Source organism: Ursus americanus, chromosome X (genome assembly GCF_024610735.1).
Source record: "Ursus americanus isolate L20-20 chromosome X, mUrsAme1.1.p, whole genome shotgun sequence".
NCBI classification, from domain to species: domain Eukaryota; kingdom Metazoa; phylum Chordata; class Mammalia; order Carnivora; family Ursidae; genus Ursus; species Ursus americanus.
The window spans coordinates 81,965,858-81,979,473 of record NC_142164.1 but is presented as its reverse complement, the minus strand read 5'-3'; the positions used below and the strand labels follow the sequence as shown (position 1 = coordinate 81,979,473).

General features: G+C 53.6%; 2 protein-coding genes across 8 annotated transcripts; one reads left to right on the top strand and one right to left on the bottom strand.

Annotated features, from left to right (window-relative positions):
- The first annotated feature begins 38 nt into the window (after nucleotides 1-38).
- PQBP1 (polyglutamine binding protein 1) lies at nucleotides 39-3,865 on the top strand. 7 transcript variants are annotated; one of them, XM_087860041.1, is made up of 8 exons: nucleotides 43-175; nucleotides 447-473; nucleotides 603-687; nucleotides 2,193-2,304; nucleotides 2,567-2,679; nucleotides 2,879-3,163; nucleotides 3,399-3,462; nucleotides 3,649-3,865. In XM_087860041.1, the coding sequence occupies exons 3-8, from the start codon at nucleotides 621-623 to the stop codon at nucleotides 3,803-3,805; spliced, it is 798 nt and encodes a 265-aa protein (XP_087716167.1). In that variant the 5' UTR covers nucleotides 43-175; nucleotides 447-473; nucleotides 603-620; the 3' UTR covers nucleotides 3,806-3,865. The 7 variants fall into 7 exon arrangements, with proteins under 7 accessions (XP_087716165.1, XP_087716167.1, XP_087716169.1 ...); XM_087860043.1 differs by having other exon boundaries at nucleotides 447-477; XM_087860039.1 differs by lacking the exon at nucleotides 447-473 and having other exon boundaries at nucleotides 39-175.
- A 64-nt stretch (nucleotides 3,866-3,929) lies between these two features.
- Nucleotides 3,930-13,096, bottom strand: SLC35A2 (solute carrier family 35 member A2). Its single transcript, XM_087860036.1, has 5 exons — nucleotides 12,581-13,096; nucleotides 10,827-11,009; nucleotides 7,248-7,399; nucleotides 5,610-6,346; nucleotides 3,930-4,235 (listed from the first exon to the last, which is right to left on the bottom strand). Exons 1-5 carry the CDS (start codon nucleotides 12,669-12,671, stop codon nucleotides 4,208-4,210), a joined length of 1,191 nt encoding a protein of 396 aa, XP_087716162.1. The 5' UTR covers nucleotides 12,672-13,096; the 3' UTR covers nucleotides 3,930-4,207.
- Nucleotides 13,097-13,616: the final 520 nt, after the last annotated feature.

The window sequence follows — 13,616 nt, the reverse complement described above, 5'->3', positions numbered from 1 at the left end:
GGTTTGCGTCATCTGTACCGCAGCCTCAGCGTCGCCCAGTTACTTCAAGCCTCGGGGAGGGAGGACCTCATTCCGTGCTTTGGGAGAAGGCAGGCGTGTGGTGCTGGTGATCCTAGCCGCGACAAGAGAGAGGCGGCCGGTCTGACAGCCTTCCACTACTCACGCGATTGCACTGGTAATGTCGGGGTGGGTGCATTTTTTGCAGCTGGAGGAGCTGCTGCACTCTGCTCCCCCGTCCCAGCGCTTTGGTTCCTCCCACCCAGCAGTCTTTGGGGGACGTTGGGTGAGCCCATTCCTGGGGCGCGGGGGAACTGAGCTGGGCCCCTTCGGCGGTGGGCGGAGCCTGGGCCTGGGAGGGGAACTGGGTCCTGAACACCCAGCCTCGAGGCGGGGGTTGGTGGGAGTTTGGGTGGCATTGCACCAATCTTCCACCTTTTCGCGCATAGGTTCCATCCAGCCCTCTATTGGTGCAGGTGGGTAAGTGGGGGTCCAGATTAGTATATGCTGGGAGGAGGCGCTTGATTTTAGAATCGGGATTTGAATCCTCATCTGAGGTGGGTTTTTTTTTGTGTGCGTGTGCCTGTCCATCCGTCCGTCTCTAGGTCTGTCTGCTATCCACTATGCCGCTGCCTGTTGCGCTGCAGACCCGCTTGGCCAAGAGAGGCATTCTCAAACATCTGGAGCCCGGTGAGCTAGCTAAAAGCAGATGGGCCTACCATATGCCAGGCTTGACAGGCACTTCGTTGTTGATGTCGCTGCTCCATAGCTAGCATGGGCCTATTGCGCACCAATCAGTGGGGCGGCGGGCATCGTTAACAATATGGCTTCCTGACATCCATTCCTACCGCGGGCGGGGGTGGGGGTGGGGAATACATACTTCGTGCTTAATATTGACAGCTAATGCCTTTTGAGGGGCCTATTATATGCCTCGTGCCATCCATCAAGCAATCCGTGAAAGTGATTACAAAGTATCCTACGGTAAGGATCGCTTACATCTTTCGTAGACGGTAGCAGGATGCTGATACTTTGTTCTTTACTCTTTTGATTACATTATTTTAGACCTGTGGTGCCAGGCACGATGCTGGTGGTCTATGCCTTACCGTTCACCGTATCAATAGCTGACATGTATTTTGCGCTTAAGTGCTTGGCATACACATTATGGCTAATGGTAGAAAATAATGATAGGCTCTATCATTTATGCCTACTGGCTGCTCCTGCTAATATTCACACCTCATTGTCAGTAATAGTAAAACCTGAAGTCTTTTTTTTTTTTTTTTGCATCTGTTTTGGGCTACTAGGCACTGGAAAGTACATCTTATTTTCACCTTATTGATAAATGCCATCTGTCACAAGCTACTCTGTGCCACGCATAGATCTTTTGGTTAATAATACTGATAATGATCATCGATAATTTATTTTAAGCCTATTGAGTGCTGATGGTATATACATGTTACTAACAATACTGATGATTATAGCCGACAGCTACTTTGGGCCTATTGCATGACGATGGGCAGTGTGCTGTTGCTGACATATACATTTCATTGTTAGTTCTATCCACAGCTGAAATCTGTGGTAGGCCTGCTGAGGGTCATCATGTACCGAGCTGACAACATACACCTCTTATTTTACCAGTAGTCACTGACAGCTGCTGCAGGCCTGCTGTGTGTCAGGCCTAGGAACTAAATGGATTCAGAGCAGTGTTTGGATATATCCGTTGCCATCCAGACTTGCTGCTCAATATACAGAATCAGAAACACTGTATTTGCTAAGCTTGGGAGCTGAATAGATTTGGACATATTTTCAGATAAACCCCTTACTGTTCAAACTCATTTTATCCAAATAGATTGGGATAGCATGGTGTCACATGCTTCCTAAACTCAGGAACTGGAGGATACATTTGTTTTAATGAATCCTTGTCTAAATTCTGAAACCAGATAGGTGTGGGTAACAGTATCAAATCTCAGATCTTATCCGAACCCAGAAACAGAACAGATTTAGGTAAGTTTTTTGGCACATCCCCTGATCTTCAGACACTTGGATTTGGAATGTGATATTCGCCACAGCAGGTGAGACCGGGTGCACACACAGACACACACGTGGTCCATGTGAATCTGAGTCTCTCCAGGCTCTTGACTATAGGGTGAGAACCCCTCTGGTCCTTACTGCTTTCCTCCATCCTGCTATTCTGCCAGAACCAGAGGAAGAAATCATTGCTGAGGACTACGATGACGACCCTGTGGACTATGAGGCCACCCGGTTGGAGGGCCTGCCACCAAGCTGGTACAAGGTGTTTGACCCTTCCTGGTGAGCCTGGGGACCTGGGGGGAGCTGACGTCTGACTTCACCTTTCCTGTGCTGTCCCTGGCCTTGGGGTAAATGGGGAACACAGGGAAGAGATCTGACATGGGGCAGGTATTGGTAGAGACTGGGGAGACGGGAGTTGAAGCTACAAGGAGAGGACATCTGTGCTGACACTCTTTCCCTCCTCTTCTCTCCCCCTCCCCCCTCCCTCCCTCTCCCCCTCTCTCCCTCCCCGCCTCCCTCCTTCCCTCCCACTGCCCCGCAGCGGGCTCCCTTACTACTGGAATGTGGACACAGATCTTGTGTCCTGGCTCTCCCCACACGACCCCAACTCCGTCGTTACCAAATCTGCCAAGAAGCTCAGGACCAGTAATGCAGGTGAGTTGGCAGATCCAAGGGCACCTCAAGTGATTCTGTAGTTCTCAGGGGTCAGGTAAACGATAGTGGATCGGGAAGGGGCAGGTGAGACAGGCAGGTCCAACCCCAGGCGGGGGGGGGGGGGGCGGTTTTGAAGGCGGAGGCTGCTGGGGACTGAGATGGAAGGAGGAAGGTCACTTTAAGGCTTTTGTGTCCCCAGATGCTGAGGAGAAGTTGGACCGGGGCCACGAGAAGTCGGACCGGGGCCACGAGAAGTCGGACCGGGGCCATGAGAAGTCGGACCGGGGCCATGAGAAGTCGGACCGGGGCCATGAGAAGTCGGACAGAGACCGGGAGCGTGGTTATGACAAAGTGGACAGAGAGAGAGAGCGCGACAGGGATCGGGATCGGGACCGCGGGTATGACAAGTCGGACCGGGAAGAGAGCAAAGAACGGCGCCATCATCGCCGGGAGGAGCTGGCTCCCTACCCCAAGAGCAAGAAGGGTAAGCTGAGCAGCAGGGCCAGGACTCAGGTAAGGCAGGTGAGGCGCCACGGGTGAGCCACGTTAAGGGAGGCCCTCACTTTGCTCACGTGATCGCCTGAACCTGGGGCCTGGGACAAGGTGCTGCGGACCACAGCAGCCATGCACTCCATTTCTTCTTGGGATGCGGGAAGCGTGGTGATCAGGGGCTCCTTGTGCCTCTACCGAGGACCTCACTCTGCCACCTGTTTCCTCAGTGGCAAGCCGGAAGGATGAAGAGTTAGACCCCATGGACCCCAGCTCATACTCGGATGCACCCCGGTAAATGAGAACCCCTCATGAGCCCTTCTCTTTCCTCATGACTCCCTTGTGCTGATGACCGTTCCTTTTTTCCTATCTCCTTCCCCCATTTGTCACTTGGAGTGGGAGTGGGGGGGAGTGGGTAGTGCCTACCACATCCCATATTCCCAACTCCTGACCCTATTTCCTAACTGCCATCACCCCCAGGGGCACATGGTCAACAGGACTCCCCAAGCGGAATGAGGCCAAGACAGGCGCAGACACGACAGCAGCGGGGCCCCTCTTCCAGCAGCGCCCCTACCCGTCCCCGGGGGCTGTGCTCCGGGCCAACGCCGAGGCCTCCCGAACCAAGCAACAAGACTGAGCCTCCCTGCCACCCCACCGCCACCAGGGGTTTTTAATAAAAGCTTTTCGTTGGATCGTGCCCATGAGGCCTGAGTGCTTCCTTCCCATGCACTTTTGAGGCTTCCCAACCCAAGCCAGCAAGATGCGAAACACATTTTATTTGCAAAAACTCACCTAAGAAAGTGCGGGAGTGGCAGGGATATGGGGGTGACGGGGGCTGGAGGCTGAGGGGGGTCCTGTCCACGCCCTCATTCCCAGAGTTTGGTTGTGTCACCCCTGTGTGGGAGCGAGGGGGTGGGGGGGCCAGGTTGGGGTTCAGTGTCTACCTCCCCCCACCCCTAATACTGATCAGAGTTTGGTCCTGGCTGGGCCAGGGCAAGAGGGGAGAAGGAGGCCAGGCCAGCGTCTTCGATCCCAGCGGCTACGAACCCTTCACCTTGGTGAGCAACCTGTGGTGGGAACGGGGAGGAAGAGAGAAACACAGCTGGGGTGGGCTGGTAGGCGGGCATCCTGAGCAAGCGAGGGCGGCGGTTGTGAGTCTGGTAGTCCTGGGGTTAGTAACAGGGCCCACTCAGACAGTGAGTCCTTGGGGTCAGAAAGCTACACGCGGACTAAATAAATACAACATCTTTATTTGGCATTGGGTCTCCTGACATTTGTTCATTACAGTTCCTTAGAAAACAAACCAAAAAAATCAGAACAAATTAATCAAAAATAAAGATCCAACGACCCTATTTACAATAGAGCAAAGACAGCCCAGGCCTCTTCCACGGGTGCGTGTACGCGCACACACACACACACAAACGCACGCATGCACGTGCACGCACACACATACACACACACGTCCTGGGAGACAGTTAAGGGGTTAATAAGCTTTGGGGAGTGCAGGGGGCAGCTTCCACATTTCAGCGATTTTAAGACACCCTCACCCTGTCACAGAGTCAGGGTGCCTCATACAGCCAGTGCGTTATCAAGAGTGTGGTTGGCAGCTTTACTCTCCCTCTCGGGATGTCTCGGAAAAGAACCCTGCATCCGCCATCTGACAGCGTCTTAGATTCAATGAGATTCAGCCACTCCAAGGACCTCCCCCCGCCTGCTTTCTCACACCCTGGATCGTTAATTATCTGATTACACCACAAATTCCCAAACCACTAAAAAAACAGATGGCCCCTACCGCACCCTCCCCCGGAACGGGCGGATGCAAAGCATCTCAGCGCCCGCCCGCCTCTCTCCCAGGGGTGCCCACAAGAGGCCCGTTTTCAAGGGTCTCCCGTCAGGGAAGCTGCCCCAAGGCCACACACAAAAAGACCCGAGCTGCTAACGCCATCCATTGTGGTTGTGAGGGAGGCAAGAAGGCCTCAAGCTACAGGAAGCTGAACCCCACAGGCAGGCATCCGTCACTAAGAGAGCTGTAGGATTTTGTCCAATTTGTCCATACGGAGGTGGAGGGACTGCTGGGAGGGGCTCTCCCAGGCATGGATGACAGGACACCGCCAGCGGAGGGCAGGCAGGTGAAGAAAGGCCTTGACTGACAATACCACCAAGCTGGTCCCCAAAGGGGTTGACTGAGGCAGAGGAGGCAGCTCTCAAAACCCCCTCCAGGGGAGGGGGGGGCTCAGTCTGCGAGGAAGGGTTCGCGTGACGCCCCGCCCAGTCCCACGCCCCTCCAGAAGTCTCCATGACCTGGGAGAAAACACTCTTCCAATCCCAGAGGAGCCAGGCCCAGTGGCAGCTTAGGTCCCTGCAGATGCCCAACACCCTCCACCCAGTCCCCCTCCCTGTCGCCCCCCACCGCCACCAGCCCTCACTTCACCAGCACTGACTTGGGCAGAAAGGGCTCCGTGCTGAGGTCTCCGCGATGGGAAGACAGCTTCGGTGGCGGTGGCTGCCCCGGAGGCTGCTGGTGAGGGCAGGGCCCGGAGGCGGAGGCGGAGGCGGAGGCTATGGCTTTGGCTGCACCTCGGGGAAGGCTGTAGAGGTAGACGGCACCGATGACCAGCCCAGCGCCCAGGGCAAACAACGGGTCCACGTGGAAGCCGAAGAGGCGGATGGAGGCAACGGTGGACAGCACGATGGACAGGGAGGTGGCAAAGCCCTTGAGGATGTTGTCGGCGTACTTGACGACAACAGCCACCAGCAGCCCACCAAAGGCCTGGTTGAGCACCACGCCCCAGACGGCGGGCGTGTACCCGAAAAAGAAGCCGCGGCGGGCCACGGCAGTGCCCTCGGCCCACCAGAGCCCCACCAGGCCCAGCGCCGTGCCGAAGAGGCCCAGCTGCAGGTTGCGCAGCCACACCGAGCCCGAGCTGCCCTTGAGGATCTTCTCAAAGTAGACCCCCGCGAAGCCCGAGGACAGACACGAGGCCACGACGGCCGCCAGGCCTGCCCCGGGGTTCTGATCCAGCGGCCGAGGGCCCCCGCCGCCGGCCTGCTGTGCCTGGACAATGGCGACGCCAGTGAAGAGCAGCAGCAGGGAGGCCCACTGCAGCCGCGAAAGGCTGCGGTTCAGCATGAGCACGGAGAACAGCGCCGTGGTCAGGATCTTCAGCTGGTACGTCACCTGCGTGCGGCATGCATGCGGAAGGCACTAAGGGCTGTCCCCTCCATGTGCCCGGTGGAGGGACAGGGCGGGGCGGGTGACAGTAAAAATACCCAGCCCTCGGCTGCGGACTGGCAGGCCGCTTAACAGCCCTGCGGTGCCTCCCAGAAAGTCCACAGCTCCACAAGGAAGTCCCTGGCCACACCCAAGTCCCCATCCCAACCCCACTTTCTGGCTGTGTGATGAAGAACAAAGCACTTGCCCCGTCTGGGCCCAGACATCACCATCTGTAAAACATAGCTGTTGTCTGTGAACCAGCTCACGCAGCAGGTGAGTGAACGGGTGACAGGCTCTCTGACGAGGGCAGGGGGGCCTTGATAACTAGGTGCTGATGCAAGCAAATCAGCCATGGTGATAACGTCGGCAAACATTGACACAGTGCTCGCTGTGTGCTAGAGTGGGTCTGAGCACTTCACGTGAATCCATTCAGTGCTCACAGATGAAGTGGGCGCTATTGTAATGTCTGATGGAAAGATGAGAAAACTAAGGCACAGACAGGTTAAGTGACTTGCCCGAGATCACACAGCTGGGAAGTAGCAGAGGTGGGATTGGGACCCAGGGAGCCTGGACCCAGAATCCAGACTCTTTAACTATTTTCCAAGGCTGCCTGCAAACAGCCAAAAGCTCGTCTATTGCCAACCAAGGGCTCTTCTCAGGTATTATTTCTTTTAGCCATCCCAGCATCCTGGTGAGGAGGCATTCCCATTCCCAATTCTCACAGATGCAGAACCTGAGGTTGAGGGAGAGCCAAGGACATTTCAAAGGTGACACAGCCCCAGCTCTCTGCAGCCCTCCCTCATCAGCCTCCTACCTCCCCGACCCCAGCTGGTTCCTCCGAGGCCATGCTGGGCATGGGGCTCACCTGGAAAGTGGCAGCTGGCAGGTTGGAGATGGCAACATACTGGAGGTTATTCTGCAAGGTGTAGATGAGAGAGGGCACCGCGAGCTTGAGTGTGTCCACATACTGCACCAGGACAGCCTCGTGGAGGAAGAGCACCAGGTGCTTCACGTTACCTGGGGTGTATGGGGGGGGAGGATAGCCCTCTTCAGCACTGAAGATCCTCTGAGAGCCAGGACTGGGCCAGGTCCTGCGTCTCCCCACCACGCTCTGACTTCCTGAGGGCTCGAATGAGGTCTGTGCTGTTTCCCTACAGTACAACCACATCTCCAGCAGGCCTCTTGGCTAGCAGTTTCATGGACACAAAACAATCATTCTTAACTCTGCGTCTGAGGATCACAGACTGTATTCACTCAGCTTGCAGCCTACCTCCCTGGCAGGGAGGCCCATTCAGGGCAAGCACTCAATACCCGTCTATCCAAAGAAATCGTCAGCATGAACTAGCTTGTGAAGTAGAAGCCTTAGGAGTATGAATGCAAGACTGTTGACCAGAGCGGAAGTCTGAAACTTGACTTTGACACTCATCCTAGCTCCTTACTGGCCAGCAAGCTGCCTGAGGGCGGGGGCCATGTCTCCCTCCGCTGGGCCCTACAAACAATGACCCCGACAAACAATGATGTGGCTGCCCTTGCCACACGGAAGAGTGGAAGCTGGACTATTAAGCAGCCAAGTCTGGTCCGGACTGGCTCCCACCAATACGTGAGAACCCCTTCCTGGAGAGTAAGGCCTCTGCAAAGCTCACCGCACTTCTTTGCAGTTCATCTTTTCAGTCTCAGCTGAGTGTTGTTCCTGTGTGAAAACCCCCACAACTACTGCACTGGGTTATCCCAGGAACTCGTGCTGACGGCTCGTTCACAAAACCCTGTCCTGGCCCTTCAGGGCAGTAATCCCGGGAGTAATTACCAATCTAGAACTCCCTAACCCCAATTCTCTGGGCCCAGGGGTTTGGGTGTTAGACATCTTCCAGGTGTCAGAAAAATACCACAGTAGACCTAGCAGGCCCTTCACATAACACAGCCCACACACAGGGGGTTGGGCACCACAATCACACATACTCGTATTTCTGTGGCGACTTGTAAAAATGTTCACACCAAATGAGAAATATTAAAAACACAGATATACAAATAGCCCGGCATCGGGTCAGGCCAAGTTTTACCACAAAACTAATTCAAGAAAAACAAAACAGAACATGGGGGTGGGGTTGAAATTGTGGATCTGAGGCGAAGGCTTGCAGTTTAAGCCTCTGGCTCTGCTCCCCATCTACAATATCAGCCCCCTGAGGGCAGGACCAGTCCCCTGAGGGCAGGATGAAGCCTGCGCAGCTAACAGGGACGGCCGCAGCTAACAGGGACGGCCGGGGCAGGGCCTGCCACAGTGAGCACTTGGAAGTGTCTCAGAATCAACTGAGAACAGAGCAGATGATGGACCTCGAGGGCACTATGCTAAGTGAAAGAAGTGAGACCAAGAAAGACAAATGATTTCACTGACTTGTGGGATCTAAAAAACAAAACAAACAACAACAAAAATAGAAAGAGACTCACAAGCTCCTAGAGAACTGGTAGTTGCGGGAGGGGAGGAGGGGTGGGAGATGGGCGAAGTAGGCGAAGGGGATTACGAGGTACAAAGTTCCAGTTATAAAAACAAGTAAGGCACAGGGATGAGAAGTACAGCACAGGGAACACAGCCAACAACACGGTAATAACTCTGGATGGTGACAGATGGTGACTACACTTAGTGCGGTGAGCACTGTGTAATGTCGAGAACTGTTGAGTCAGTATGTTGCACACCTGAAGCTAATACAGTGTTACAGTTGACCGGTGAACAACACAGGAGTCGGGGCATCAACCCCTCACAGAGTTAAAAATCTGCAGAGAACTTTTGATTCCCCCAACCCCCAAACTTAACTCTTAATAGCCCACTGTTGACTGGAAGCCTTACTGACAACACCTAACATTTTGCATGTTATATGTACCACATACTGTGTTCTTAAATTCAAGTGAGCTAGAGAAAGAAAATCATAAGGAAAATACATTGTCAGTACTGTATTTATTAGAAAAGAACCTGCATCTAAGTGGACCTGCACAGCTCAAACCCATGTTGTTCAAGGGTAAACTGTATAGGTCAACTATACTTCAACTTAAACAACAACAAAAAAAAGAAAGACAAAAATAGAACAGGTGGGTTCCCAAACTGCTGCCTCCCAGGGCCCTGGAGCTAACGAGTGGGCAAGAACGTTTTCTTCAGTGTAAATACTGAGAGCGGGGCTAGAACATACATCTGAATCCTTTACAGAGGCAAGGCCTTTATTTATTTTTTTTTGAAGACTTATTTATTTATTAGAGTGTGTGTGCACACAAGCAGGGGGATGGGCAGAGGGAAAGGGAGAACATCTCAAGCGGACTTCCCGCTGCTGAGCACAGAGCCCAGTGTGCTCTGAGATCATGACCTGAGCTGAAATCAAGAGTCAGATGCTTAACTGACTGAGCCACCCGGGTGCCCCGGCAAGGCCTTTGTAGAGAAACAACTGGCAACGTTTTAAAGCAGGCCTTTAGGGAGGTGTTGAAAAGAGTAGATAAATCCAACTTCTAGGAAATACAGAGGGTAGAAGAACATGTCAAATGAAATCACAGGGAGGCAGCCAGCAAAATCCAGGCTGTCCAAACTCTCCAAGACAAATGACCTGCTCTCTTCAAGAAATTAACTGCAGATCACAAAGAGCTGGAGAGGAACCCAGAGGTTAACAGAAGACATCGACCAATTGCAAGACACTGACCTTATATACACCTGACTGAAACAAATTCCTAAAAACTTTTATGATATTTGAGAAACCACTACAAATGTGAACACTTGACTGGATATTTGATTATTTTATTAACTTTAAAAACTATGGGTCATTTTTTGATGTATGATTTTTAGATACTGCAGTTGTTTTTTTAAAATGTACCAAAATATTTATTCAAGATAGTAAGGTGGTGGGGGTTTACGTCAAAATACTACTACTTCATGTGGGACACACTGCAGTATGGTAAGGCGGGGGGTGGGTAGGTAGGCAGACATGTAGACTGGTAGTGAGTGGATAATCACTGATGCTGTTTAATGGCAGAGGGGCCATGAGTTGACAACTGATGAATCTGGGTGATGGGTACATGGACATTTTATTATTTCATTATTCTCCCCGAGTTTGTGTATGTTTAAAATGATCCATAATGCAAAGTCAAAGGGAAATCAATGAATCACCCTGTCAGGGTCACCTGCTACCTTATGGGTACAGACTGTCTCACTCCTACAGTCCACACAGGCTAGCTTCCAGGGCATTAGGGGTATTAATGTTTGGCTGCAGCTACTCATAGCTGTAGGGACAAGGCAGCTTAACTGCACTTACACACTCCCCAGACAGTTTTAGACACAGTGATACAGTGATATTCCCACAGCAAAACCTCCATGTGGGCATGGGTGTATACACACACACACACACACACACACACACAGACACACAACGTCCCACCGCTGACCCCAGTGCAGCCCCCCCTTGCTGGCTCATACCCCTCTTCTGTGCGAAGAGCAGCAGCAGGCAGGTGACACCTTTGAGCACTTCGGCCATGACCACAGCAGTGGTGGCAAAGAAGCGGTCCCCAGGCAGTGTGCGGGCGTAGCGGATGCTGAGGATGAGGGAGGCATTCTGGACCACCAGCACAGCTAGGGATATGTATTTGAGGCGCCGGTGAGCTGTGGGAAATGGAACGAGCAAGGGGGAAGAAGGGGTCAGAAGCTGCTGGGGCACAGCCACACCACCACCTTCCCCCTCACTCCTTTCTCAACCTGGATCCTCCTAGCCACTGCCACTTCCTCGCTCTGCTCTTCCTCCTCTATCCTGACCCAAAGAGGGTCCGACTCCCATCTACTTCTACTGCCTCGACAGGCAGGAAGAACCCCAAAGGAGGAAGTGGGCCTCACCCTGTCCAGACCACACCCAGAATCCTTGCTGAGGTATCAGGAAATGACTGGAGCAGGTGCTGGACACACTCGGCCCCCTCTCTGCCTCCTCTGTGTGAGAAGCAACTCACCCCAAGACAGAATACCAACCACATTCTCAACATTTATTGCGTGCTGACCGTCTGCCTATGGCTTGGATAAAGGATTTACGTGGATTACCTCAGCAGACCCCTATGTTGCTCTGATCTCTGAGTTACAAGGATTCCATTATGTGGGTGAGCAAACCGAAGATTTATATGAAATGATGCTTCTATTTAATGAGGGGCTGTCCTTTGTAAAGAATGATACCTCAACAAAGGGAACGAGACCACTACATAAGGCACGTCCACCCCCTAAAGAACGGTCTTTCTCCCATCTAAGATATTATGCCATCCCCTCACACTAAGAATGGTCTCTCCAACTCCTACCTTCTATGACCACCAGAGCCCCTCTGACACAGAATGGTTTCACAAACTTAAGAAATAATTCCTCCACAGTCCCTAGGATTATTGAACCCCCTATAATAAATGGTTACTGCACCAAGAATGGTCTGCTTCCCTCGAGGACATAAGGATGTTTCCCTATACTCCACATGGTCCAGTCATCCTCCCACCACCGAACCTCCCCTACCTCCAGCCAAGGAATCATTCCTTGTTCTACTCACACTCACAAACTCTCCCCCCTATAAAGAAGGGCTCCGCACCCTTACAACGTCTTTTCTCTGCCATGTAAGGAAAGACCCTCCCACTCCAACATACAATGAACTCTACCACCATTAGGAAGGGAGCCCCCCCCCCCAGAACGGTCTTATCTCCTTATAACGGACGTCCCAATCCTCAAAATGGACCCTCTAAGTCGGGTAAGGAAGGACCCGCCCCACCCTAATTCACAACAGCCCCTATCCCTTTTTAAGGAAGAAACCACCACCCTCAGAATAGCCTCTCTCTCTTCTTCAAGGAAGAACTTTCCCACCCTCAGAATGCTCTCTCCCTTCTCTAAGGACGGACCCCTCACATACTCAGAATGGTCTTAGTGGTCTTAGCCTCCTCCCCCCCAAAGGCAATAACCCCCCAGACTCAGAATGATCTCCACTCTCCATCTGCGGAAGGGACCCCCCCATCACCCTCAGAATGGTCTCTTCCCTGCCTTCCAACAGACTCATGGAGGGCCGTTCCGTCCTCCCTCCCCCACACCACCCCCGCCACACACACATAGGTCGGTCCATACGGGACGCTCCCTCTCGCTTGAATGAGGAACCTTCCTGAACCCCACAGCGATCCCGACCCTCGCCCGGCCGCCACCTGCTTGGACACAGCCGGTCTCACCCGCACTCGCGGTTCCAGGCTCCAACGCCCCCGCGGAGACCGCCCCTGGCCCAGTCGCCGCGGTGGAACAGCCAGACCCAACCGCTGCCATGTTGGCATCTGCCTGGCCCGTCCCCTCGGCAACAGCAGGGCACTTCCGTGTCCGTCACTTCCGCTTCCGGGCCTCCGGGGTGGGGAGTGGGGCGAGTGAGGGGTTGGCCAGAGCAGTGGTTTTCCTTGTCTGCTCCCGACAGTGAACTTAAGACCGCGGCCTTGGGATTTCCAGATTCCGTCGGAATGGGGAGACCCAACACGCGGCCGACTCAGCCTCTTGCCATCTCTACAGAGCCTCATTGGTTCATTCCCGTTACTAGACCCGCCCTCGTCTTCATTGATCCCGCTTTCCAGATCACCCGCCCATCGTGTGTCCTTCTCTCATTGGTTTGGCTGATCCTCTTCTATCCCGGCTCTTCCTTGGCACCTTCTACGGATGATCCCGCCCTTTCCGCACCAAAACTCCTGGGTACCTTCGTGGTTGGACTGAAGTTCTTCTTTACCCCACCTCCCGGCGAGGCCCCGCCCCCTGAAGAGCCCGCAGGCGTCTGGGAGGAAAATGACATTGAGGGGGCGGGGCAGGTGAGGGTCAGGCGGGTAAACTAGCCATTAAAAGCAGAGCAGTTGAGGCCGTACAAGTGAGAAGGCGTTGGAGAGGTGAGACCGAGAGCAGGGAGGTTAAGCGAGCCCCCGTTGAGGAGGGAAAGGAGTGCGAAGAGAACAGGTAAGCCATCAGGTGAGAGGCTTTCAGGTTAGCTTTTGAAAGCGGGGCAAGAGAGGGTACGTCAAGAGGTGAGGAATGAGAGATGAGAGGGATGAACAAAAGAGCAAGGGAGAGGTGAAAAAGGTAGGGGCAAAACGCGTGACTTACACCCTGGATGTTATTAGGAAACAAGGAAGGGCTGGGAAGGTTTTTGTCAGTGCCCAACCCCAGCCTTCCCTCACCGGTGCCCTGAAAGGCCTTTTCTTCCATGGGAGGAGGGCTTTATTTCCTCCACCGGGG